At 35.8% G+C, this 27930-nt stretch overlaps 2 protein-coding genes across 4 annotated transcripts in view; one reads left to right on the top strand and one right to left on the bottom strand.

Annotated features, from left to right (window-relative positions):
• The window catches only part of LOC111049131 (protein RRP5 homolog), a 68795-nt gene extending 68084 nt beyond the window's left edge, over nt 1-711 (bottom strand). The window contains exon 1 of one of the 2 annotated variants that reach the window (XM_039420501.1): nt 377-711. In XM_039420501.1, coding sequence (XP_039276435.1) covers nt 377-475 — 99 coding nt within the window. In that variant the 5' untranslated portion in view covers nt 476-711. The remainder of the gene's footprint in view (nt 1-376) is intronic. The other variant, XM_039420511.1, reaches the window with a different exon arrangement.
• Nucleotides 712-7674: 6963 nt separating this feature from the next.
• LOC111054286 (26S proteasome non-ATPase regulatory subunit 8) lies at nt 7675-27366 on the top strand. Of its 2 annotated transcripts, none has more exons than XM_022341277.2 (6): nt 7675-8101; nt 19300-19372; nt 21985-22087; nt 23024-23216; nt 25075-25263; nt 27102-27366. In XM_022341277.2, exons 1-6 carry the CDS (start codon nt 7994-7996, stop codon nt 27234-27236), a joined length of 801 nt encoding a protein of 266 aa, XP_022196969.1. In that variant the 5' UTR covers nt 7675-7993; the 3' UTR covers nt 27237-27366. The 2 variants fall into 2 exon arrangements, with proteins under 2 accessions (XP_022196969.1, XP_039276426.1); XM_039420492.1 differs by having other exon boundaries at nt 7866-8101; nt 25075-25267; nt 27102-27363.
• The last annotated feature ends 564 nt before the right edge of the window (nt 27367-27930 follow it).

Genomic DNA, 27930 nt, shown 5'->3' with positions numbered 1-27930 from the left:
TATTATAAGGACCAAAAAAGCAACCAAATGGCTTATTTATCTCGTATTCTATTTAGGAATTTGGTTGCTCTAAGCTTGATCTAATTTCAACTTCTAATAATTTGTAGTAACTCAGTATTTAACTTGGGTAAGCTGAGATTGAAAGGTTTGTGATCAATTCTATGAAACATAGTTCATGGGTTTGTGATGACTTGAGCAGCCTATAACACAGTAATAATTTAACTATATAACCAAACACTGAATAATCATTAAATTCAATTCTACGTGTAGGCCTACTTGATAGGTGGTTGTAATTGTTTATTTAATAGCCTAACACATACTGACAGCAAACGAAATATCTAGAATACGCCAATAATTAAATACGATTTATACTCACAAATAACGTATTCCTATCAAGAAGTCGTTTATTGAAATCTTTTTTGTTGACCGGTAATTGGGAAACAGGCCCACGTGGGAATAATGTTTCTGATGACATTTTTAAACTTGGATATTCAATAAAATTTTAGTTTCAAGAGCAGGAAACATTTATGAGATTTTCATAATGAATATACGTCCTTTTAAGGGTAACTCGTTAATTTCACAAAAAGCTAGCCAGTACACTTTACAAACGCACGTGCCGAAGCTAATGAATTATGAAATGTTCATAAAGATTTTGAGTTTTCGAAAATTGTTATTTTCCTAACCTAAAAGGCAAGGCTACCGCGAGATGCTAAATATCCACAAACCACGCTGTCTCAGACAGCACCGTATAGCGCATGCGTTAGCAACGGGTTTTTCCCGTTCCATTCAGTCAGATCTTTGAATGTAACGTTCTTTGTGACGATGGTTACCGAGCACTGTAACTGGAGCCAATCGTCATTCTATTTGATGAAGATATTATTATCCAATGATGATTTATCATTAAATTCAATATAATAATCAATATATATTATTATTTTATTTAATAAAAGAAAGAGTACTTTTAAAAAATATAATTAATAAAATTCAAATTCAATTCAAATCAAATTTATTTCCTCCACAAAATTCAACAATTACAAAATTTAGGATAATGTACCTTAATCTAGTTTACTTACATTCTATCAACAAAATAAAGGTACAAGAGGTAGAAATGAAACCACTGGCATAAGTGAAAAACACTTGTTCGCCAAGTGTTAGGTTAACAAAAACATATTTTAACAAAAACACTTGTTTGTTAAAATATAACAGTTGTTATTTAACTGATGTTAAAAAATACTATAACTAAGTCAGCATATTGTCATTTTAAAACAAAAACCGAACCCTCAACCTCCCCTTTCACATTTAAAACATCAATAAACATAACTATTTGAAAAACATCTAATCCCTTCCAGTATATTGCAATTTCAAAGCAAAATCCTAACCTATCTTCCCACCTTTGAAATATCAAAAAGCATAACTCTAACTGTACCCTAGCCCCTTCTAGCATATTGCAATTTCAAAGCAAAAACCTAACCTATCCTTATAATACATTATTAAATATAGCCTAAATAAAACCCAACCTCTAACCCTTTCACATTTGATACTTTAGATTTATTCGTCATCTTTAGAACAAAACATAATAATGTGGTTCATTTCATGAATATGTTCACAAACATGTGGTTCAAAGCAAAATCCTAACCCCCCAACCTATCCTTTTACCTTTGAAACATCAAAAAACATAACTCTACCTAGACCCTAGCCCCTTCTAGCATATTGCAATTTTAAAGCAAAAACCCAACCTATCCTAATAATACATTATTAAATATAACCTAAATAAAAACTAACCCCTAACTCTTTCACATTTGTTGAACGATAGACAAGGATCGCAACACCATTGTAAATCGTACACTACCATTATAACGTGGACCTCACTAAAGATACTCAAAGAATACTTTTGAATAACCATGTTATAACTGTGACTGTTGCTGGCCGTTACTCTGTTTCTGAGACAAAGAGAAGCTGCTAAATATCCAAATAGATGGCAACATTTAGCACTCCAGCGGAAGTTTTACCAACTATAATAATATATAATCTACTTAGACCAGTTTATAGAATAGGGCTCATTGTATATTCATACTGAAAGTTATCTTATACATAATCTAAAGTTATAGACTTCCCAGCGTGTCTATTCTATAACTGGTCTAAGATAATCTAAGGTAACACTCCTGGTGGGTACCATCTCGGACGACAAACCACTCATTTCATTCTGTATTTCAGTTCATCCTGGTCAGCTATTTGTCAACGTTTTCGTTCTTTTCCGTGTTAATTATCCTGTATAATGACATACTGGATAATGTCAACATATTAAGTTTTTTGTGGTTTCAATAGAATTATACGTGAATAACGCAAATTACTTCAATCCTCACATCTATATAGTGAGGTCCACGTAATAATGGGAGCGTATAGTGAGGTCCACGTTATAATGGCAGTATTTGATTAGCAATGGTATTGCTTTCCTTTTCTATCATTCAACAAAGCGGATAGCACTATCTCTTCATCACTTTACTCTATTGCCAGATCGTTTTTTGACAATGTAGAATTAATAATTAACAAAATATTTCATCTAAATTGTGAAAATCCAATCATGAAAATATTTTAAAATATAATTTCTTGCTTAATAAAATATAATTGATTATTTTATTAATTATAAAATAATTGATGGAATATTAATTAGTGATTATTGAATATTATTAGTGATTATTTTAAACGAGAATGAACAGTTAATATTACATCAATAAACCTGTATCACCTACCATCTATAGAAAGCATTGACAAGACAGAGGATCAGCAATGTTTTTCTCCTATCTTTTTCCACTGACATCATAACGTGAAACTCACTTTAGTGTACGGTAGTCTTGGATGGATAACTTTTACTGTCTAAATCAATTCAGCTTGAAGCTGGCCAATGATTGATAAAATTGATATGAAGATCAAAAACCTAACCTGCCATTTCACCTTTGAAACATAATTAAATAGAGCCTTATACCTTATACCTCCTTCTTCATCAATAACCCACACTTGTTGTAGGATCGATGTGTGTCATGTCATGTCATGAATGGAATAAAATTACAAAAACACTAATTGATCAAGATAGCAGTGAATCATGTTCAAATTTGAAACAAAAGTAAAAATACAAGGCCTTGCTCTTTAACATAATGGCACTTCAGCCTGATAACATCTGAGACAGGTCATCATTCACAAATCTCTGGACATCCTGATAAGCCTTGGTTCTCAGGAGACCAGTCACAACTCTCTCAAACATGCTGATGTCCAACTGCTCCAGCCTGTTAAAGTAGCCTAGTGCTGAACTCCTATAGCATACCTGTAATCTATGGAGTCAAATCAACAAATTTTGTCGATTCTTCTTGACATATGGTACCTACATGAGGCAGAAAAGGAAGAAGTGGCTGATCACAGTTAGAATACCCAGCCTAGCAAAAATGGGCTTGCAATGAAAAAGATGTTTGCTTTCAGTAATGATCCTGGCAACCCGTTTCTGTTGCTTCAGTATATCTTCAGTAAAACTTGGCTGAGTGATCACACATATGAGTAAACCATAGGAGATATTACAGTGGAAAAGTACATGATACACCATTATCAGATATGCCTCCTTCACATGTCCCCTCTGCTCGAGCAAAAGGAAATAGATTTGTTACAGTCTCTTGGTCACTTGCTGGTTGTGACTCGCCCAGCTGAACTATGAATCTAGCATAAATCCTAGCAACTTCAAAGGTTCCTGATCATCAGGCAGACTTTACAACAAACTGCAGATGATGTTTTGTGTCTTGCTACCATTAAGCTGGAGACGATTCACCAGGAACCTTGAGGTTGAAGACTGCAGAGCTCTACTGACCTCTCCAACACCTGCTGAAGGTCAATGCCAGATGATAGCAACGATGTATCATCAGCAAACAGGAAAGTTGCATCATTGCTATCCAGGTCGTTGATCATCATGATGAACAGGATTGGCCCCAGAATTGAACCCTGAGGTACTCCTAACCTGACATAGGGAGAGGACAGGAAACAGCTCCTACCATTGACACCACCTGTGTTCTCCCAGTCAGGTATGAGCAAAGTCCATAACCCCATAATAGTAATTGATTAGCATGTGATGGTCAGCACAATCAAATGTTCTGCTAAAATCACACAATGTAAGTGAAAGGGACTCATCATCCCCAAACACTGAACCTGTTTCTTGGTCAATCGATTCACTGCATCAACATTTGACCTCTCTCTATGAAAAGCAACCTGCATACTTTAGAAAAGCTTGTTTCTCTCGAAAAAACTCCTTAAGTTGGGGTTTTATGACCGTTTCAATCACCTTTACAAAGATTGGAGTCATAGATATTGGCCTAAAGCTGTTAAGGCTCTGGTGGTTTCCCTTCTTGTACATAGGAACGGTTTTTGAGATTTTCAGAAAGTCAGGAAAGATGGCAGATTTCTGGCAGTCATTAACTACTGCAGAAAGGGGATGCACAATAGCATCCATCACCTCTCTAAGCATGAATACAGACAAGTCATACACATCAGGGTTCCAGGATGGCTTGATGAACGAATAATCTTCTTCAGAGTAGGTGGAGTGATGGGGTGGAAGAAACACAGACGAGCATGCACTGGTGGAGCTCGTGCAGCTAGCAGCTCAACTGAATCACCAGCAACTGTGGGCAGATTACTCACAATCCTTTCCACCGTCTCAACAAAAAATTTGTTGAATGCATGAAGGCTCACAAAATCAAGCTGTTGCCATCATTGCCATGTTCCTTCAGAGCAAGCAAAAGTCACTTTAGCCTGGCAACTGCTTAGAGCGATATGGTTTAGTTTCTCAGGAAAAAAGAAGTTGAATCTTTCATGATAAAGCCTATGAGGTTATGTTTATCTAATCATTTTTTTGCTTTTGAATGGCAATAAACTATAGTACTATAGTTTAAAAAACTATAAACTTATAGTAATAATAATTGCAGCTTTTACTTTTTGACCAAGCGAAGTGAAGTCTAAGATTCAAGTCGACGGTTTGGCATTTCTCTTAATGTCTAAATGGTTTAATGTTTATATGTTTTTATGTTACGCATTCACAGTAAAACGCATTGATAGATTTTCATGAAATTTGACAGGTATGTTCCTTTTTAAATTGCACGTTGACGTATATACAAGGTTTTTGGAAATTTTGCATTCCAAGAATAATATAAAAGGAAAAAGGAGCCTCCTCCATATGCCATTATTACTATAAAAATCAGACTATAGAAATATTCATCATAAATCAGGTGTCTAGTGGACTATAATACTACCCGTTCAAAAACACCGAACATCTTGAAAATGTATCTTTCCATTAACATTAGTAGACAGTTGACTATAATACTACCCATTCAAAAACATCGAACATCTTGAAAATTGTATCTTTCCATCAACATTGTAGACAGTTGCAGCCAGACCTGATACACAGAGAAGAAAGAATTCCTTCTACTTTGTGCCTGATAACAGTGCTCACACTCACATTCCGGGACAACACGTCACGGTACGATATAGGACAGAAAGCTCTATGTTTATTTAGGATTTTTTCTAGACATTCTTAATTGATAAATTATTTATTAATTTTTGCGAAAACATAACAACAGGTCAATGTAACTCACTGAGCGCGAGGTCTACTGTTCACAGAACTACTAGTATAATGAAGTTCTATTTATAATATTATTCATAAAATATTCAAATTTTAACATTGTATATAGTGTGGTCCACGTTTTAATGAGAGTGAATAAAGATAGAAGAATAGCGATGCCAATTCTCGGCATTAATCAATTATATTTCTACACTGTCAAAAACATAATTGTCATCGTTTTGGACCTAGAAAAGGATAGTATCAACAGCTTTGTCGAATGATAGACAAGGTTAGCAAAACTAAAGTTGATCAAATACTGTCATTATAACGTGGACCTCACTATAGTTTGGTCTATGTTATAATGGCAAAATTTGATTAACATTGGTGCTGCTATCCTTGTCTATCATTCAACAAAACAGATTGCACTATCTATTTCTTGCGCTCCGCAACATTGCCAGATTTGTTTTTAACATAGTAGAAATATTATCTATTAAGGCAAAAATTGGCAACGCTGTCTTCCATCTCTACATTTTACCATTATAACGTGGACCTATAGTGAGGTCCACGTTATAATGGCAGTATGTGATTTGCAATGGTGTTGCTATCTTTGTATATCATTCAACAAAGCAGATGGCGCTATCTCTTTCACGCATTGTGATGTTGTCACATCGCTTATCAACAATGTAGAAATTCAATAAATTAACAAAGTATATTATTTCAATAATTGAAATTTAGTATCACATCTTGAAAAAATATATTTTCTTGACAAATAAAATATGTTTAACTATTTCCAACAATAATTAACAGTTAACTTCATCAGATATACCAGTATCAGGTGTTTGGGTGGCAAGTCTGAGATCTGGCAACCCTTTTCTCCTATACCTGTATATAGTTGATAAAACATCCACTGAAGCTGGTGAAGCTCTCAAGTTTCCTGAACACCAATTGGATTTGTAGCCTCTCGTCGAGAAAAAGTTGCCTTCTATAGTGAGGTCCACGTTATAATGAGAGTATTTGATCAACTTTTGTTTTGCCATCCTTGTCTATTATTAGACAAAGACAATGGTACTATCCTTTTCTAGGTCCACAATGATGACAATTATGTTTTTGACAGTGTAGAAATATAATTAGTTAATGCAGAGAATCGGCATCACTATTCTTCTATATTTATTCACTGTCATTATAACGTGGACCACACTATTAAAAATATATATATATAACTATAGTGAGGTCCACGTTATTATGACAGTATTTCATCAACTTTAGTTTTGCTATCCTTGTCTATCATTCGACAAAGCCGGTGATACCATCCTTTTCTAGGTCCACAACGATGACAATTATGTTTTTGACAGTGTAGAAATATAATTAATTAATGCAGAGAATCGGTATCGCTATTCTTCTATCTTTATTTAGTACCATTATAACGTGGACCACACTATACCAATCCTAGACCTGTTATAGAATAGACACAGCCCATTGTATACATACTGAAAGACGTCGATGAAGCCAACATCTACTGCCATATCGCCAAATCGTAACGTCAGCATCAGATAAAAAACTTGGTGTAAGTGCACGTCCAGTGCCAACATACCTATTATCAAATTTTTGGTTGGGATCGATTTAGTATGTTATTTTGAGCACAAAATCACAAAAATTAAACGGCGCTCACTATTGTTTTCTAAATAAACTAAGTTCTAAGTAGCACAATTTTACATGCATTTAACCTATGAGTAGCAGCCATTTTGATTATTGAAATCATCAAATTATGATATTCCTAATCTGAGTTTTTCTAACCCAAAGCTTTTCCTAACCTAAGCTTCCCTAACATAAAGCTTTTCCTAACCTAAAGCTTTTCCTAACCTACAGCTTTTCCTAACCTCAGCTACTTATGGTTGCTACTTATAGGTTGAATGCATGTAAAGTTCTGCTACTTTGAACTTAGTTTATTTTAAAAACAATAGTGAGAGCCGTTCAATTTTTGTGATTTTTTGCTCAAAATAACATACTAAATCGATCCCAACGAAAAATTTGATGACAGGTATGTTGGCACTGGACGTGCACTTTAGCCAAAAACTTTCCTGTAGATTTTGTTTACATTGTTTTGCATAGCAGATTATGTCTATTTCAGCGGGAGTTTACCATTTCAATGAATAATAATTTACATCCTTCTGAAATCACAATCTAAAAGTTTTCTATCCGATTATGACGTCACGATTTGGAGATATGGCAGTAAATTTTGACTTCAGAGGCTAGACGCTAGACTTCCCAGCGTGTCTATTCTATAACTGGTCTGAGCTACCAATCTATGAGTGTTGAATGACAAACAATTTTCTTTCTATTCATCTTCTTATGATCTATGGTGTTTTGTAAAATTTATTGAAATAATTATTTTTGAGTTTAAAGATGGCATCAATTAGAGAAGTTGTTTCTACTTACGAAAAGCTGAAATCAGAATGGAATAAATCTAACAGAAACTTGGATCTTTGCGGTCAACTTCTTGCTAAGCTAAAAGTGAGTACGAATTTATTTTGCCATTTTATTGATTCCAAGGAATCTAAATTTTTATAGGTTAGGATAAGATTCTGTATCTTCTTTATTCATTGTTTACAGTTATAACAATAAATTCATTCACTTTCTTGGAATGAAAGCTCAAGTGACGTTCATGTTTAGCAACAACATCAAAAATGTTCAGATTACGATGAAAGAAGGAACATTTTGTTTGAAAGAAAAATTCTGCCGTATCATTTCACTCCTAATCATGGAGACAGTACTGTAGCAACCTTTTGTTCATCAATTATAATCTTAGCCATAAGATTATAATTGATGAACAACTAGTTGATGAACTTATAAGATGAGAACTAGGAATAATGTGAATTATTACTGCTGCAACTTTTAGGAGTATCCAATAATCTATAATTTTAAAAGGCTATTAATAAAGAGCATCTCATAGAGATTGAACACAGAATTGGTTCTATCTAGACTGTACTCTGACTTAGAAGGGCTTAGAAGAAGTTAGTTTTGTCATCCATTTTGTAATGCTACCATTCGTAGATGCTCGGCTGGACACTCACCTTCTCTTTGCTGGTGGCTAGCAAGAGTAATTGCTGGCAAAGCAGCCATCCACACTAATAATAATAATAATTTTGTTCATAGCACAGACATGCCGCCAGGGCATGTCCTTAAGTGAACACGTCAAGAGAAATAAACAAATCATAGATTAACAGTCAGAACGTAAAAAGGTTACAGAAAGTAAAAAAGAAACAAATATTTACACAAACAACGAAACAGCAGGCAGAAGCACTATTGTGAGAAGTAGCTACTTACAGTTGCTGTGTCACATTCAAAAAATTTCCTCAAGGAGTAAGAGGGATTATCATGCAGGAATGCCTTCAGTCTCCTCCTCAAGACCGCGTCCTCAAACCTCTGGCGGAAATGGGCAGCTTGTTGAGGATCCTCACCGGCTGGTAGGCCAAGCTACTCTTGAGTCCTCCCCAATCTACAGTAAGGGAGGTTCAGCCTGTGCCTGTTCCTGGTGTCATGCCGATGAAAGTCACCTCTGGTAGGCAAGACGTCCCCGAGAAGCTGCAATGGCAGACCTGAAAAAGTAGAGGATGAAGACTGTCATTTTGCGTTCCCTTACAAATAGTGGCTTGCAATTTGCCAGATAATCACTTCTATCAGATCAGTTCTATCAGAGAGTTGATTGCGAGCAGACGTTTTTCGTTCCGTTCTCTCTTATCGGCTACCGGTTGATTTATGAATAGTTTTGCTTAGTTTGGTCGGTGATCTTACTAAGCCTGCCGGTTCTTTTCGTTGATATTTATTCGTTTTAACAGTTTTCAAGCCGAATTATATTTTTATTACAGTACTAAAATGAGTGCATGTGCTGAGTGCAATGTGTTTGTTGGAAGATCTGACAAGGTCAAAGTGGTATGCGCTGAGTGTGGCTCGATATTCCATGGAAAATGTATCAGGGGAGAGTCGGACAGAGATCTAAGTGAAGTTGAGCTCGAACTCCTGAGGAAGAGTTCTTGGAAGTGCGGAAGCTGTTTGGCGGGTCACCGTAGTCAGCGGGGTACTGAGGCTCAATCGACTCCAGTAAAAACTTCCAGCGCTGGTGCGTCCGTCAATTCATCAGGCTCCGAGGACCCGTATACTGAGGCCTTGAATGATTTCAAGCGGCAAGTTATGAGCAGCTTCGAGAAACTACAAGAGTCCCTCAGTTCGTGTCATGCAAAACTCGACAACAACGCTGAAATTCTTGTTACACAGGGAGAATTGATCGCATCTCAGCAGGAAATAATAAGGACTCTGCAAACTGAAAATGAAGCTCTAAAGCAGAAAATTAATGACCTGTAGATGCAAGCCGACGATCTGGAGCAGTATGGAAGACGAAATACTTTGGAAATACACGGTATTCCAGTCGCAGATCAGGAGGTCGTCTCAAAGGTGGTGCTCCAAACTTGCCAAGCTGTAGGTGTGCAGATAGGTGCAGAAGAGATTGACTGCTGTCATCGTCTTAAAAAGCGACCTGATTCACGAAATCCGCCACCAATCATAGTGAAGTTTGTTCGACGCACGATCGCTCACGAGATTATGCAACAGAAGCGCAGTGTCAACAAGCTGTCGACCAGGCACATGGGGATGCAAGGTGAGACCCACCCAGTTTATATAAACTTTTCTTTAATGGCTCCACGAAAAATACTTCTCTCCAAAGCTAGAAAACTTCAAAAGGAATTTGGCTTCAAATATGTTTGGGTGGACAAGACTGGTACAATAAAGATAAGAATTGTTGAGAACGGTATAATCTATACCGTACGATGTGAGAAGGACTTGAAAGCTGTACCAACTACAGTCAATTGTTAAAGATTTAATTTATTTTCCCTATATTGTAGGTCTCATACAATATATATTGTTTTTCGGAAATGAATTGTGTCAAATCTAGAGTGTATTATTATTCGATTTCACGTATCTGTTTTTATTCATTAATCAATAATCAATCATAATTTTGCAACTGTTAATCCATTATTATCATTGTTCTTTCGGCTATCAACTTAACTACATAGAGTTATAATAAACTCAACCGAATGAATGTTTTCTATGAGTCTTGCTTTTGTGATTTAAAATAACTGATTCTCCTATCTGGAGTCCTGGAAATTGATAAACAATTTATAATTAAATGAATGTTTAATCTTAAAGAAATTGGTAGGGAACCTTTCAATAGAACAGCAAGATTAACGAAATAAATGTACTAGGGATTGTTTTGTACGGCTGTATTATATTAATACAAAAATATTGGAATTCGTTTACTATTAAATAGTATACTATTAAAAGACTGTACCACGCTTTGTTAAATTATACCACGCTTTGTTAAATTTTGACAAGGCGTGGTATAGTCTTATCAATTCACTAACTGCTCTAACTATATGTTTTTCTTTCTGCAACTACGGTATTTCAACAGAACTATCGAATATTTTTTATCTCATTCTCATTATTACAGTATTGCTAGGTCTTCCGATAACATTTCTCGTTCTTGCTTCTAATCTTATTGCAGATTGCAGTCACTCTGTTTTCTTTTACAATGGGTGTTTTCATTATTATAGAATCTTTCTGAGTAGTTGTGGTGGTACTAAGGTGGTTATCCATACTGAAGACCAAATATCTAGTATTCTATTCATTAAAGGTTCTGCTATTTACATTTTTTTTCCTTTAATTATTATTATTCTTGAAATGTAAAGGGGGGAGAATAGTGGTGATGACCCAAGTTATTTCCTGATTAAGGATGAGAATCTGATTTAGGTAATGTGAACATTAACCTTAACGTAAGAGAGTAATTTTTATTTTTTAATGATAATTCTTCTTTAATAATTCACAATGTGGAAAACAGTTTGCTGAGATAACTTTAATAACGAAGGAGAGTAATTCTTTTTTTTCTTGTCTTTAATATTTTACAATATTGAAAATAGTTTTTTACCGGTGGGCTGAGATGATCGACTTATATTTTATTTTGTTCATCTTTTTTTCACTTCTTGTCATTTATTTGTATTTATAATATTATTTCATTTTTTCTCTTTTTCATATATGTCATTAATTTCTTCTTTGTCTGTGTACTATCAAAATGTGTACTATCAAACTCGAATCTGTATAAATCTCTTCTAAGTGCAAATTATGATTTGATAGTATTGACTGAGACCTGGTTGCACAACGGCATAATCAGTTGTGAAATTTTTGATGACCGCTAGTCTGTCTATCGGAGTGATAGAGGAGGGGGTGATGGCAGTCGCAGGGGGGGTGGAGTACTTATCGCAGTGAGAAGATCATTGCAATTGGAGCTCTGTAGTGAGCTATCTGTAAATAATGATTATTATTGTTATGATTCCGTAGGGGTTAAACTTAAATCAAATTCAACTGATTATCATATAAATGCTGTTTATATGCCACCTTCCACTCCTTCAAATGTTTTTCTTGGTTACTGTGAATACATTGAATCCTTGAATAGCTTACTCAATGGAAATTTAATGATTATTGGAGATTTCAATTTACCCGAAATTAGCTCTGATACTTATGATCTCTCTTCTGGCTCATGCAAAGCAAAATTTCTTTGTCACTTGATGTCATTCTATGATCTAATTTCTTATAATTCAGTGCAAAATGAGCTCGGTAGAACACTGGATATTGTTTTGAGCAACTTGCCAGTTGATGTAGTGAGATGCGATGATCCACTCCTCCCTCAAGACTGTTATCACCCTGCATTATGTGTGGAAGCCTCATATGCGGTGAAAGCCCGGTCAGAGCTCCACTCAAATCGGTCACCCGAATATTCGTATGACTATTCCAAGGGGGACTATCTCGGCCTCTATTGCGGACTCCGCGATTCCAGTTGGGACTCTGTTTTTCATTGCAGTGATGTTGACTCTGCTGTAGATAATTTTTATGAAGTACTTCACAAAAATTTTGATGAATTTATTCCAAGGAGGAGATTGAATATATCAAATAATAAGTATCCTCCTTGGTTTACATCTGATATCATATCAGATTTGAAAATAAAAAATAAGTGCTCAAGATAGAGGAAAACTTCGCCTTATCGTGATAATAAATTTAAAACTTTACGCGCATCCCTGAAAAACAGAATTACACTATCTTATGAGGCGTATTTGATTAGAGTTCAAAATGGAATACGCCATAATGTAAAAGATTTCTGGAAATATGTCAATTCAAAAAGAAAAACTTCTTTTGTGGTGTCAACCATGACACTGGACGGAGAGTCTTACTCTGGGGCTGATATGGTTAATGGTTTCTCTAAATACTTTCAATCTGTGTATGAGGCTGATACCTGATGTGCCAATGGGGATTCCGGAGGTGTCTGGGTGCTCATTGTTGGATGGGGGAGTTGGGATGGTTTCTTCCAATGATATTCTGTCTGCTATCAAAGGGCTGAGGTCGGGCTGCTCCGAGGGTCCTGATGCGATTCCAACCTTTATTGTCAAGGGCTGTGCTGCAGTCCTTTTAGAACCATTGAAATTAATTTTTAACTTGGCTATAAGGTCGGGTAGATTTCCTTCAAAATGGAAGATTGCAAGAGTTACTCCTGTTTTCAAGTCTGGGAATAGGAATGATATTAAAAACTACAGACCAATATCCATTTTGAATTGTTTTTCGAAAGTTTTTGAGAAGCTCCTGCATTCGATTATTTATAAGCAGTGTCAGAGGATTATTGCACCTGAGCAACATGGATTTCTGCCTGGTCGCTCAACTGTGTCCAATCTTATAGTTTTTAGTAGTGAGGTTTCACAAATTTTGGATCATGGAGGTCGTACAGATGTTATCTTTACATATCTATCAAAAGCGTTTGACACCATAAATCATAGACTTCTGATACGGAAACTCAAAGTGTTAGGATTTTGTGTAACAATGGTTAATCTTCTACAGAGTTATCTGGAGGCAAGAATACAGTATGTCAAGATTCACAATTTCAAATCAGAATGCTTTGAGTGTACATCAGGGGTTCCTCAGGGCTCTAACCTTGGTCCACTTCTATTTCTTTTGTTTATTAATGATCTACCATCTACCATCAGAGAATCTTCATGCCTTCTGTATGCAGATGATGTAAAAGTATATAAAGAAATCAATTATCAAAGAGATTGCTATGATTTGCAGAGGGATATTGATAGTCTGTCTAGATGGTGTGATGAAAATGGACTTAAAATGAATGTGAATAAATGTAAATTCATGAGTTTCACTCGGCAGTCCTCCACTCATGCAGGTGTATACTTTATAAATGGTATTCCATTGGAAAAGGTGGAGTCGTTCATGGACCTTGGAGTAGTATTCAGCCCAGACCTTTCTTTCAATTCACATATTGATTACATAGTTAACAGAGCCAATCAACAGATGGGTTTCATTTTGAGGACATGCTCGCCCTTCTCTGATGTGGTACCTCTGCTACTCTTATACAAATCAATTGTGAGGAGTCTATTAGAGTATGCATGCGAAGTATGGAATCCTTATCATAATGAACAGATTCACCTTCTAGAACGCTTGCAAAACAAATTTTTGAGATGTATGTATTATAAAAAGCACAGGGTTTTCTGTCCCTTTGATTACCCAACCAACTCCCTCAGAAGTATGTTCAATATTAAATCACTGAAAGTAAGACGTGATGTTAAATTACTTGTTTTTCTGTTCAATCTGTTAAATAATAAAAATGATTCTTCCTACCTGCTTTCTAAAATTAACATATATATATAAATACCATTGCTCGACGTTCTGGATTTTCATTTCATATTTCTTGCTCCAGAACGGTAAGACATTATAACGTTCCTTTAAGTAGAGCTCAAAGAATTTTCAATACTTATTCAGAGCACTTGGACATCTTCTGGTTCTCCCTATCAAAATTCCGAAGGATTTCATATGATTTAGTCTTGTAGTATGTGGTCCATCATTTCGTGATTTGCGCTTGCATTTCTTCTATTCAATTATCCTCATAAAGGCTAGTGGTAGTACATTACACAGACACTTTTTTTCCTCTTGTCTATATACTAGTAATGATTATAGTTTACTGAGGTATGTGTGCATTTTTTCTTATTGAATTCAGTTAATGTATTTTTATTATTCTATATACGACTGTATATTTCTTCTATTTTTCGTCTTATTTCATTCTCTTAATTTTATAATTAGCTATTTTTATAATTTATTATTTTCTCATATTTACTATCTTCTTTTTATTGAAAATTGTATTATGTTGGAAATTATTGTAAAGTGTGGAGGAGGCTAAATGGGTTTTCTACCTGTTGTCTCCATGAATAAATAAATAAATAATCAGCCCCACACAAAATTCTTATGGCTTTCTTCTGCACCAGCAATATCCTTTTTACCTCGGTGGCAAAGTAGCACATGCGATGATGGGCCTCCGGGATGCAACCTCTCAGACTCCTCAGCAGGAACAGCACTCATTAAGCCTGCAACAGACACCCTGAATGTGATCTCCCCAAGCAAGCTTACGATCCATTGTAAAGCCTAAGAGCTTTACCGAGGGGAAGTTGTACTGATCACCATTCCTGAGGCTGAACACAATAGACTGGGTCTTCTCGCTGTTAAGCAGTGTCACAAGCAAAATTGTGGCAAGAAAATAATTAATAATATGATTAAAAGACGCTCGGCTATCAGCAAGCTGGCTGTCCGCGGAGATAAGGAGGGTACCGATGGCGCATCGAGCGAATTCTCACTGCCTCAGGCGGCGGCTGATCTCCACCTCTCTACTTTGGGAGAGTATTCAAACGCCGGTCGAGCCCCAGACCATAGTAATGCTGTACAGCATTCCTGTACAGCGGCCCATTGGCTGCCGTACGTCCCCGTCCGTTCCTTCTGTACAGCGGCCCATTGGCTGCCGTCCGTTCCTTCTGTACAGAGGCCCATTGGCTGCCGTCCGTTCCTTCTGTACAGCGGCCCATTGGCTGCCGTACGTCCCCGTCCGTTCCTTCTGTACAGCGGCCCATTGGCTTCCGTACGTCCCCGTCCGTCCCTCCTGTTCAGCGGCCCGTTGGCTGCCGTCCGTTCCCTCCGGGTACAGCGGCCCGTTGGCTGCCGTCCGTCCTTACTCCTCCTATTATACTGGAGTGGAACTGAGGCTGTGAGAAATCCATTTGCTCGGAACCAGTCAGCCACGGTCCCCTCTGATGCCTGCATCAGTCCACGCAGGTCAGCCAAGTCCCCATTGATGTCCAATAATGAGGTATCATCAGCATAGCATACCACTGTCCTGTGTCTGGAGAGAGCAACATCGTTTATCATGATCAGGAACAACAGGGGCCCCAGTACCCTGGGAGATTATGATGGCAGTGGCTGAATGTGACGTTAATATTTTCTCCAAGTGTACCGAAATTGTTAAATATGATGATTTAGGTGTAAAATGTGATTGAATATGTGACAAGTGGTTCCATGCGAGTTGTGTAGGTCTGTCTAAAAAGAAATACAACAGTATTTTAATTCTTGGTGATAGTGTACATTGGTACTGTGACGAATGCCAAGTTGAGGTTATCTGTATGCTTCAGTGTCTGGCTAATGATACGACTCCTTCAAATTTAAATTATAAGGACGATCAAAGTAAATCTACTTCTATTTTTGACAAAATCAAAAATCTGAGTGAAAACATTCTAAAACTTTCCAAAAGTGTTGAGGTGATAGAAAAATCACATAGTGTGACGACTGTAGGTGATCATGTTGTAAACTATCCTGCTGACATTGTTTCTAAAGATAATATTTCAGTGAATGTTACATTGGATTCAACTGACTGTGATAAGCCAGCCCAGCTGTCCTATCAATCGTGCTGTGAACTTAACAGGTGGGAAGGTGTCTTCATATAGCTCTGCCTCTGCCGTGTCAAAAAAGCCAAAACATATTATTGGTTCTAAAAAGAGTTCTCCTCCAGTGCCTACTGCTGTTAGTGTGCAACCCCTGAACACCGTGGACAAGAAAAGTTCTATTTTTATATCAAGGCTTCAACCTGAGGTGGGAGTTTCGGACATTGAAACTTATTTGACTCAATCTGGTATAGCCAACTCCGAATTTTATTGTTGCAAACTGAAATCAAAGTACGATACAGAGGGTACTTTAGTTAAAAAAATTACTCCAACCAGTGTGAAAAAAACAATCAACCAAAAGCTTTTTTAGTCAAATCAAAGCAGGCTGATGTATTCTCGCACTCTCGCGCTCATCGTCATATGTACGCTTCACGCGAGAGTGGATGCGGCATTAGGCTTTGATTACATTGGATGAAAGTTTGCATAAGTAATTAATTGGTGCCCGCTAACACGTGTGTAGATATAAAACAAATTATACATATAGAAACATGTTGTGACTTTGTCTGTTTTTCTGTCGTCACTTACACTCAATGCCACCAGCAAGTGCACGCTTTCTTGCATTTGCTAGTAGCGGTCATATCCTGAATTCTTCATACTTTTCTTCTTAGTCATGACCAGAGATCTGGATTGACTGTGTCTGGAAGTGGACCTGACTTTGTCTTTGTCATAGGATTGACATATAACTATGTCAGAAATGGCAATTATTCACGTTTGTTCACTTGTCAAACATATATAGCAATTGCAAATATAATGTTTTTCTAAGATGGCCACGCCAGTGAATGCATTGCACTTGTCACGGGTTAAAAATATTCTTGCACAGTGTGGAATGGTGACTCTGCTAACCACTTCTTAATTCGTGTCCTAAAGCACCTATTGTTCAGACTCCTTACTCCATCCGTTGGAGTTTTGTACATCCTTAGGGCTAGCACCTGAAAACATCCTTTTCTTGCCCAGCTTGCAAAATGAAGCATCTACTTTCACTTTTCATCTTGTGTTATCACTCCTATAACACTTATCAGTTCTTCTTGTCAGTAAGTGATGGTTATCTCATGCATGCAACAAAGAGAGGAAGATGTAGGATTTGATTGAAAATAGTTACTATTCCCAGTTTGATGTAGATGGGTCGATAGTTGTCGAGTTAACCTGCTGAGTGCTATTTTATGGAGGAATAATACCTTCTTATAAGTTGGCCAGGTGCATGTCCTTACAACTGAATACCATAATTTATTGATATGGCTATGGAACATGGCAAAATATTAATCCATCAGATGCTTTCGGGGTATCAAAGGTCTCAGTTGTCTGAGAAGAAATATTACCTTACACTGGAGAGTTTCTATCAGACTTTGTTGATTTGACTTTTCCATCTAAGTCTAGAATCTGGAGTGAAACCCAACAGCTTCACTTCTGTAAGGCCATTGAGCTGGCTACACTCAAGACTGCATGTAGTTTCCTGTGTTTGTTCTCATTCAGCATCAGCTTGTTGTTGGTGAACCACTGCTTGGTTTCTTTAAGAATATTCACTACTACAGTTCAAGCCAGATCTGGTGCTCTGTCTCTTGCATCGTCAGCAAACATTAGGATGTTTCCCAGTGATCCTGGTTTGTTGATCATCACCAGGAACAGAAGGGTCCTAGAATTGGACCAGATACTCCATAAGCAGCCAGTTACTTGAACAGTATCATGTAAGGTGCGTACAGACTTTCGTTCCGCTCCAAAACCGAACGTCACTCCAGCAGAGCGATTGATGATCGACCGGCGAGCAACAATGGTTCGACCGGGGAACGCGAGAAGATCTACCATCTTCCGTAACGTTCATGATCGGTGCGAGTAGAGAGCGGAGGCGGAGCGATGGTGGTACGTGGGCGGTACGAGGGAGGAGCGTGCTCGGTGCGGGTTGGAAGCACGAGTATGTGTACGCAGCTTAATTCACACTCAAATGCCTTACTCAGGTCCGCCAATACCAGAGACACTGAGTCACCTGTCTCAAAGGAGTTCAGAATCTCCTGAACCAGCTAGGATACGGCGGTTGATTCCCCCTGTCGAAATCCAAGCTGTGCATCTGTAGCCTAAATAATTTCCTACTCTCAAAGTAGTACACCATTTGTCTCTTCATGAATGCTTCAAATATCTTATGGCTCTGGAGTTACTATGGTTCTTAACAGATTTTCTTTCATCTGCACGCTTGCTCCACCCAATTACTTGCGCAGACGTGCATCCAATGTGATCATAGCCCGATGTTTCTATAGTTAGGCTTGACTGTAAAAGGCAGTGGAAATATGAAAATTGACAACTCTGTAGACCTGTTATTCCCACTGACTCAATATCGTAGATATTATTCTGTTGTATTATAATATCGTAAACTATAATTCCCAATTCTGGATCCGCGGCCCATAATTAAAGTGGTTTATTGAAAAATATTATTGTACCTGGCCAAGTTTAATAAAATGATACCACACACACAGTAATGTAATTTATCTTGCTTTTTATACTAGGTGCTCGATTTTATGTAATATTGAAATTTCCTTTTTATAATCAATGATACAAAAATAATAGAATAATGAATAAATAAACATTAAATCCAAGGTTCGGCCACTGTAACCGCGCCTCGAAGAAATATCATCCTGTATTTCAAAAAAATAATATTTGCCTTTTTTTTATAGTGGGACAAATAGATGCAACTATCTATAGGTATTCAAATGTTTTGACTTTGAACAAAAAATTAACAGTTTCCCTTGACGCCAAATGTCAAAAACATGAATCATATAATCATGCCTGCGTTCTTTTTGTCCAAGCCTGTGGAGTTGAGGATTGATGATATTTTCTTTTGAGTAAAATAATTTACCTTTCCAGGTAGAACTGACCAATCTGACTTTTTTGCCAACATCGGACTCCAAAGCATCTCAACAAGAGCTTCTTCTTGCTAGTGAGTACCCATTCATTCTAAACAAAATTATCATTTTAAATTTTCCAACAAAGCTTCATATTTGTTGTGAATATTCTAGACTCCGTGGGCAATATACCGAATGGACATATACCATTTTGAAGCTTATTCATTTCAGGACATATAAAAAGGTGGGTGTGTAGTTTTACAATTGTGATGAAAAGTACAGTATCGCCTCAACAGTGCATATTTTCCAAATTGACTTAATCTCTATAATATAGTATATATTATAATCATTTGTATAGTTATGAAAAAGTGTTCTCTTAATAATATTGTTATTGTAATGAGACACTAAATTGGTTGTACATTATAATTATATGCTATTTGTGAATAATAACATTACATTATTCAGTTATTAGTTATTGCATTTATTCTCATTTATACGTTACATGATTCTGCTGTACTTTTAGGAGTAAGTTAGTTTACGGTTCTGGTTCAAAATTTTTTCTGAGTGATTATTTTTCTATTTTAGAAATAGTTACTTACTTGATCGAAGCCTCTTTTAGCTTGCGGTAGAGTTTACGAGAGATTTCCATCTATCACGATCCTGCGCCAAACGGCCAATCACTCTCCAATCACCACCCCTAGACTCCAAATTTCTCCGGAGGTCATCAGACAATCTTTTCCCCGGTCTTCCTGCTCGACTTCTTCCCTCTGCCTTACATTCCCATATCAGTTTTGGTAGCCTCTCCTCGTCCATCCTTATTAGAGGATTATTATTGGATTAGAGTTGACCACAGCTCTTATAGCTTGATTTCTTATCTTTTCAATCACTCTAAGTAGGAAGCGCATTTCTTGGGCCTGCAGCTTACTCTTACTTCTCTCCGTCAAAGTCCACGTCTCGGAAGAGTATAACAAAGTAGGAACATATGTGGACCAGAAGACTGCCATTTTCGCTTTCTGGCTAACATCTTTCATATTAAGGAACCCTCTTGATAGCGCTTAGTAGAGTCTACCGCCAGAAGCAGTTCTAGAATTTATTTCTTCCTCCATTCTGCCCTCTTGATGTAGGGTAACCGTCCACTGAAACCGTATTCAACCGATCCGTTCGGCCGTTGGATCGTTCGATTCTGCTGGCCGTCAATTCGGCCGAATATGGTCGTCCATTGGAACCGTTTTCGTTAGTCCAGTTCAGTAGTAGTTGGCTGGCTGCCAGGAAGTGGCATGCTAATATAGTTAGTAGGGAAAGTGATTCTTCTCTGTGTGTTTAATTACAAAGTCCGCAAGATATGAGATGATTTTACTTGAAAATACCAACATGATGAGGAGAGAGAATAACTAAAAATTCTTTAAAAAACAGTAAAATTGTATTTTAAAACAGTTAACAATTACTTCCTACACAATTTGACTGTAATTTAAATCTAAATACTGTATATATTTTTCTCTTTTTTCATTTATTTGGAAAGCATTAATTATATATTCTATTTTCCACTTTCTAATTCTAAATCAGTAGAATTTTCTACATTTTCCACTTAAATTCAGATTTTTCTCTCTGTTTTTCGTTGTTAGTAAGTAAAAAAGATTAACTCATAATTTCCCTAACACATTCAAATAATTGTTCAAATTCACAGTCATTTATTCATTATTAAATATCGTTATAAAAAATTCATTATTAAAATAGATCCGGAAAATCCCATTCAATTCGGATCGAAAAATTGATCGGCCGGAGACGGTCGTGCACGGCCGTATGAACCTGTTGCAATGGACGAGCATCTATTCCTTTCTTTGTCGGGGGATCGTTCGGTCGTTTTCGGCCGATGCTAGTTCGGATGAAATTGGTTCCAGTTGACGGCCCACCGTATAATAGCTCCAAGATTTTTGAGGCTGGTGACCTGTTCAATTCTTCTATTTTTCAACTTAATATCTATCTGTTTATGATTGGTTGCCACAGCCATCACTTTAGTTTTGTCTATGCTTATCTCAAGTCGTTTTAGAAATAACTGAGTGATATTATTATTATAAATTTGGTATTTGACACATAAATTTAAAAAAGTTTTGTATAAATACGTTTAAACTAAAAATTTTGTGAAAATGAAAACTTAGATATAACCCCATTTTGGGTTTTTTAGATCGGGATTTAGCTAAGTTCTAGACTTTGAACAGCTGCAGTCAGAAAAATGGCTTTCCGAAACGGGGCGTAGTCGCAGCTTTCATGATAATTTTTATTTTCTCAGTCCTATAATTGAAAACATTTTTCCTTGACGAAATGAAACTTTCCTACATAATTAGCATTAACATTCAAACATTCCTACAAAATAGCTGAAACTTTACGTTTTTTCTCTTTATCTTATTTTGTGTTTTTAAATTTTTAGTTTTTCGAAATTTAATTTAAACGTGGACTGCAACTACGCCCCGTTTCGGAAAGCCATTTTTCTGACTGCAGCTGTTCAAAGTCTAGAACTTAGCTAAATCCCGAGCTCGGAAACCGGCCCTTTATGTTATCTAAATTTGAGAGAGAAATAGTATAACGTATCCTAAGTTTTTCTTTCACGATCTGTGTTTTTTGTGAAAATGAAACAGATACTGATTTTATTCAACACATAAATAGTTAATTCTTTCACTGTTATTTGATTGCCCAATCTGTATTTTTTCAGGAGATATATTAGAGATTGGTGCCCAATGGAGTATAGAAAAGAAAGATATTCCATCTTTTGAACGTTATATGGCACAACTGAAATGCTACTACCTCGATTACAAGTAAGTTCTTTTTCAAAATACAAACATTCCTTATAGAACATCAGTCGATTTTTACCACAAGGGTAGAAAACACAATTAAAAATGTTTCGAATCCGACAAGACTATAAAACTGTATGAGGGGGGGGGGAATTTTTAACGAGTTTCTTTCAGATCATTGCGTGCAACAGGGGAAAAAGATAAACAATTTATACACAAAATGCATCAAAGTTACTTGATACTTGAGTTGACCTCGCCGACAGACAATTTTTTTTATGTTGATTGTCATTAAAACTTTTATCAGAGACTAACCATTATTTTCATTGCATTATAAATCGTAGCCTACACTATGAAAAAATATAAAACTCCAGTTCATCCATTGATTACCTAAGTAGTTCTGAGATTACGATAGCAGTAAAAATTATGTAGTGAGCATACACTATCACTAATTGATTTTAAACTAGTTCGAAAGGTTTCCTTCTCTTCAGCCTCCTGGTAAGATCTTCATTCTTTAGTAGTTGGCTTGCCTCAGGGTTGACATGATGATGGAGTCTCGACTCATGCCGCATGGCAAATGCGTCATGATGAGTCTCGACTTATTTCACTGGACACTAATGGAATGCGTAGATCTCTATGCAGGTCACTGTCACAGACAGACAGATGACCGAGGAGAGGTCATTTTCTTTCATTGATTGAGTTTTCTTCTCAAAGAGCTTGTTAGTGACTAAATTTATTTTTTTCTAGACATTCCCGAGCTGCATAATATTATGGTTTTATTAATATCCAATCTATGAACGTCGAGTATTTACCATCCATTATCAATATTCATTATTTTACGACATTCGAATTACAATTACATAATTATGATTAAATTGTAATTCTTATATCTCAAAATAGTTATTGTCGATGCGCGTTGTGATTCTGCAATTTATAAGTATTTTCATTCTGGTGTTTTTATAGAGACCAGCTTCCAGAATCAGCTTTCAAGTATCACTTACTGGGTTTGAATCTACTGCTATTGCTCTCACAGAACAGAGTTGCCGAATTTCACACAGAACTAGAACTTCTGCCTTCTGATCAGATACAAACCAATCCTTACATCAGACATCCTCTTTCACTTGAGCAATACCTCATGGAAGGAAGCTACAATAAGGTTAGTCACATTTTCCTTACATTTTTCATCATTATATCAACATTAAAACATAAAAATGATCAATAGTATTAGTATTGTACATTGTAGTATTTTTCCCCATAATTTGTGGGGAGCATGAGCTTTGGTTTTTCGGCGGTTACCCAGTTATAAAAGAAATGGTAAAGGTAAGATAAATTAAATAAATTCACACTAAATAGGATTGCACTAAAAACAAAGATTCATAATGGAAGAAAAAGAAGACAATACAAACTAAACAAAAACAATTAAGGAATTATCAGAGTTAACAAGATGAATCTATGTAAAAAAATGAAGAAAATTTATAAGGATGGAAATTGAATAAAATGGATAAGGAAAATGTTTTTACACTATCAATAATGAACATTTTATTGTTGAGGCAGCCGGCAGCAACTATAAACAGAGAATTTGAACTTCGTAAGAAGTTCTCATATATTTTACTAGAGACATTCGTAATTTATATTCAATTTCTATCAGTACCTATTATTATCGTCAATAATCAGTTTAGAAGTATTTTTGGTAAACCAATAATCCAATTTGGTAGGATGCATTGCATTGTCAAAGTGTCAACGCTGTATTCTATAAAATACTGTATTTCAAAACATGATGCAATGTAAAATTGAATTAAAATGATCCATAATTAAACAACCTTGGCCTGATGTTCTGCCTTTCTAAGTTGCTAGGATACTAATTTGAACTTTTCAAGTTTCTAGAATACTGATATTGAGAATCAATTTATTGCCGGTTAGTAATTCAGAGCTGCACTTAGTCTTGAAAAATATCTTATACAGTGCCTAAAAAATGTTTCCTGGAGAGTTCCCGTTGAGTCATCAAATGGGAAAAAAGTGAATGTCTTATCTTTCAGATTTAACCAATTATTGTTTCTTATACTTTTAAGAATGAGAACCGAGTCGAATGTGATGAAGATTATACATGGTCAAAAATTTACTAAACATTTTTCTATTAGTCTGCAATTTCTGAAACAAGTCTGTTGTTGTCTGAAATAATAACAACTATATAGAAGCCACAACTATTAATCAACCTTATAAACTCAATTGTCAAATCATATAGATCTTCTGTAATTTTTCTTTTACAGGATGCAAACTTGCAACTTCCTTGAAGTTTAAAAAAACTGACAAAATTAAATCTTGAATGGTCCTTGCTTCTAGCTTTAAATTATTTTCTGCCTCCCAATTATTTTTCCTCCTTTGTATTATATTTTTTAGTTGATTTATATTTTATTTGAGCTGCAGTGTTACGTATTTTTTTTTGCATTCATTTTTCTCTTGTCTGCTGTAAAAATGAGATGTTCTGAGTTTGTGAAGAGGGCAAAATGAAAAATTAAGAAGAGAGCTGTTTCAGATATTTCGGATCAGATAGCATGTTTCCCTAATAGCAGAGTAGTATGAAGGTGACTGGATAAAAAACATGAAAGACCAAACAAGCACATCAATAGTGTATCCATGAGGTTTGCTGATATTAATTTGATTTTGTAATGAATAAACGAAAGTTGTTTCTCCATTGGTGTATTTTCAAATTCATCTGCAATTATTGATTCTATTTTGAGACAGTTTCCAAATATAAAAATCCAATATTATAATGGTTTATCAAGAGGATTACTATTTCCGTACCATGCCAAGAGGTTTTCTAACTAGGACCATAGAGTCCCAAATTTAATTTTAAATTGCCAAGCAAAACCAACAATAAATCATGTTTTGACATCTCTACAAACCGTTACTGTCATTTCGGGTGTAATGTTACACTGGCAGATATTCTAATTTATATTTTGTTGCATATTAGCTCTTACATTATTGATTTTATTGAATTAAATGTTACGTTGCAGATTTTCTTAGCTAAAGACAACATACCGGCAGCAAATTTCAACTTTTTCATCGACATTCTCTTGGATACCATCAGGAACGAAATTGCTGGTTGTTTGGAGAAAGCCTATAGGAAAATATCGATCAAAGAGGCTTCGCGCATGCTCAATCTGCCTGGAGGCCAAGCAGCAATCAAGAAATACGGTTCAGAAGTAAGTATTTTGATTCGACCACAAATATTCAATTTTAAAGTGAGGTCCACGTTATAATTGCAGTGGAGAAGGATAGGAGAACAGCCGATTCTCTGCCTCTCACTGCCTTTTATAGAGGATAGCTGCTACCGGTAATATCAATTATTGTTCAGTGGCGTTTATAGAATTTTTTTTGGGGGGGAGGTCAAGGTTAATGTTAGGTTAAGTGATTTTAAGTAACACCATAGAGAAACAATAGCGTGAGTAGATATCTCATGGTTTAGGGCGTTTATGTCGCAACTTTAACTGTTATCTCAAGCCGATTACTGTCGATTATTACTGTTTTGACCGGGTAAGAGTGTATGAACGGCACAATATGATAGATTACCAGCGTCATAAAGCTTCACAGGAAAGAACTACGTGGACTATCAGCTTGAGATAACAGTAAAAGTTGCGACATAAACGCCCTATACCATGGGACATCTACTCACGCTATTGTTTCTCTTTGGTAACACCCCATGATACCTAATACGGTATCAGTTTTGCTGTTCATAGTCAGAGGGCAATTTGCGCTGAACGCCCTTTTTACTTTACCGTCAAAAATTCAGATTACTGTACCTTTTCCTGTAATTAATGTACTGAATTTTCTCCATATTCATTATTTCTTGCGGTCCCTCTGGGCCCCCCTTATATACTGAGATGAAATATTTTGTTAATTAATTATAATTGTACATTGTTAAGAACAATCTGGCAACTTTGCTGAGCTAGAGAAGTCGCTATCTGCTCTGTCGAATGATAGACAAGGATAGCAACATCCATTGCATTGAGATGTGGCTAGGTGATTTAGCTGTTAGCAAATAGAATTCATAACATTCTCTTTAGCTCTTTAGTTCATTAATCTTCTCGAAAAAATATCTGAATAGGCTAAGAAAAATATTTATTCAACACTTCCCAAATTCTAATAATTTATAATGTAAAGATATGGAACAATTATTATCATAGATGTAGCCTACTGTTGTCTGTCAATCAGTTATGGCATTGATAATATCACGTGGTATTGAGCAATGATTGTTTGTCAGAATATTGGAGTTTTATTGATAGTTCATTTTGTTGTTTTGGTTTGTAGCCGGATGGGATATCTTATTTTTGTTTTTGCCTTAATATTTTTATTTTCTTTATACTAATCTTATTGTTTGTAGTTTTATCATTTTGCAAGAAAGTTTAAAAATTATGTATATATATATATATATATATATATATATATATATATATCGAAAACTCACAGCTAGCACACAAGTTCGCTTTGCTAGCTGTGCCAATTCTATTTATTCAATTGAAATGTATTATTCATTTTGATGATTATGTATCTACTGAATATTTCAGTTATTATTGTATTAATGATTTGAAGTATTTCAAGTGATTTTGTATTTTGGCAAAATAAAGATTTTGATTTTGAGTTTATTGATATTGCTTGACATCTTGTGAGAGCGGACTCCCCCAAAAATATACGAAATTTTTCATTTTGTTCAAATAACTTGAGGTTATTTGATATGTTCCAAAATTTTTGTATTAATTTTGAAAATTATCCATTATTTTCCTGTTAGAAATTGGCGATCGTTAGCCTATTTGTATCAATTACAGTAAGTTTGCAGTTGAATTATATGTGGATAAAAATTTAATAGTTTCACCATAATTCTTGAACATTTTCCTCTTTTTTTATTGATCTTTTTTTTTGCTGAAGGTGATGTCCATATTTTAACTCATGTTTGAAGGAATTGCCTGCATACCTAGTTGTATTACTGCAGGTGTAACAAACTTAAATAAATCATCCACCATCAATTCATTCATTATTGTTTCAGAAAAACTGGAAGCTTGGTCAGGACAATTACTACCAATTCAGCGTGGAGGAAAAGAAGGGTGAAGAAACGCTTCCCTCTGTTGAGTTGGCCGAGCAAGTCATAGAATACGCTCGCGAACTTGAAATGATTGTGTGATTTATCAGATTAACTTTATTTATTTCATCTCTTCAAAATTTATTAATTGCTTCTAACTCTCATTTCTCGTGAAACATTTTATTATTCGTGTATAAACTTTGGTTATAAAAGTTTGTAAAAAATGCGAGTTATTTTTGTATCTATTTTTTTAACCCCTTATACTGTCGTTCACCTTGTAATCAGATCAAATGCTTATTTATACGATAGAAACACAAGGATCTAACAGAAAATGATGTGAGTTGCGTGTAGGGAATGATTTCACATTGGCCATAGGCCATAATATCAACTTCAAACTGAAGGGTCTGGAGGGTCAAGAGAGACACATTGACAATTTGCACAGAACATTACCAACAGGATAATAGAGCCGCACCAATCGATTACACTGTGTAGCTATTCTTTCAATGACAAATCGGTAAAAGCGGGTTCCAATCGATGATATTGTCCCGTTCAGACGAGGTTTGGTGAAACAGAGGTGGCCTTTATTTACCAATGTAAGAAAAGATAAAAATATTGTTTAAGAGTATAATAGGATAACCATCTACCTTAATTACAATTTTTAATCCTTATGCAAATGTAGCCAATATGACTATACAATGAATAAGCAATAGGAAAAGCAAATGCTGAGAAAATCTGAACAGAAATCCGAATGAGAACAAAACATGTTGATAATCGAAAATTATCAATACCTGACTTA

Source organism: Nilaparvata lugens, chromosome 1 (assembly GCF_014356525.2).
Source record: "Nilaparvata lugens isolate BPH chromosome 1, ASM1435652v1, whole genome shotgun sequence".
Lineage (NCBI taxonomy): Eukaryota > Metazoa > Arthropoda > Insecta > Hemiptera > Delphacidae > Nilaparvata > Nilaparvata lugens.
This window is presented reverse-complemented; position numbering and strand designations above follow the sequence as displayed.

What these genes read in the sequence shown, in the direction of transcription:
- LOC111054286 (XM_022341277.2), top strand. Translation starts at nt 7,994, where the DNA reads ATGGCATCAATTAGAGAAGTTGTTTCTACTTACGAAAAGCTGAAATCA. An exon ending in ACAAGAGCTTCTTCTTGCTA is followed by an intron (nt 19,373 to 21,984) that starts GTGAGTACCCAT and finishes GTATTTTTTCAG; the next exon opens with GAGATATATTAGAGATTGGT. An exon ending in TGCTACTACCTCGATTACAA is followed by an intron (nt 22,088 to 23,023) that starts GTAAGTTCTTTT and finishes GTGTTTTTATAG; the next exon opens with AGACCAGCTTCCAGAATCAG.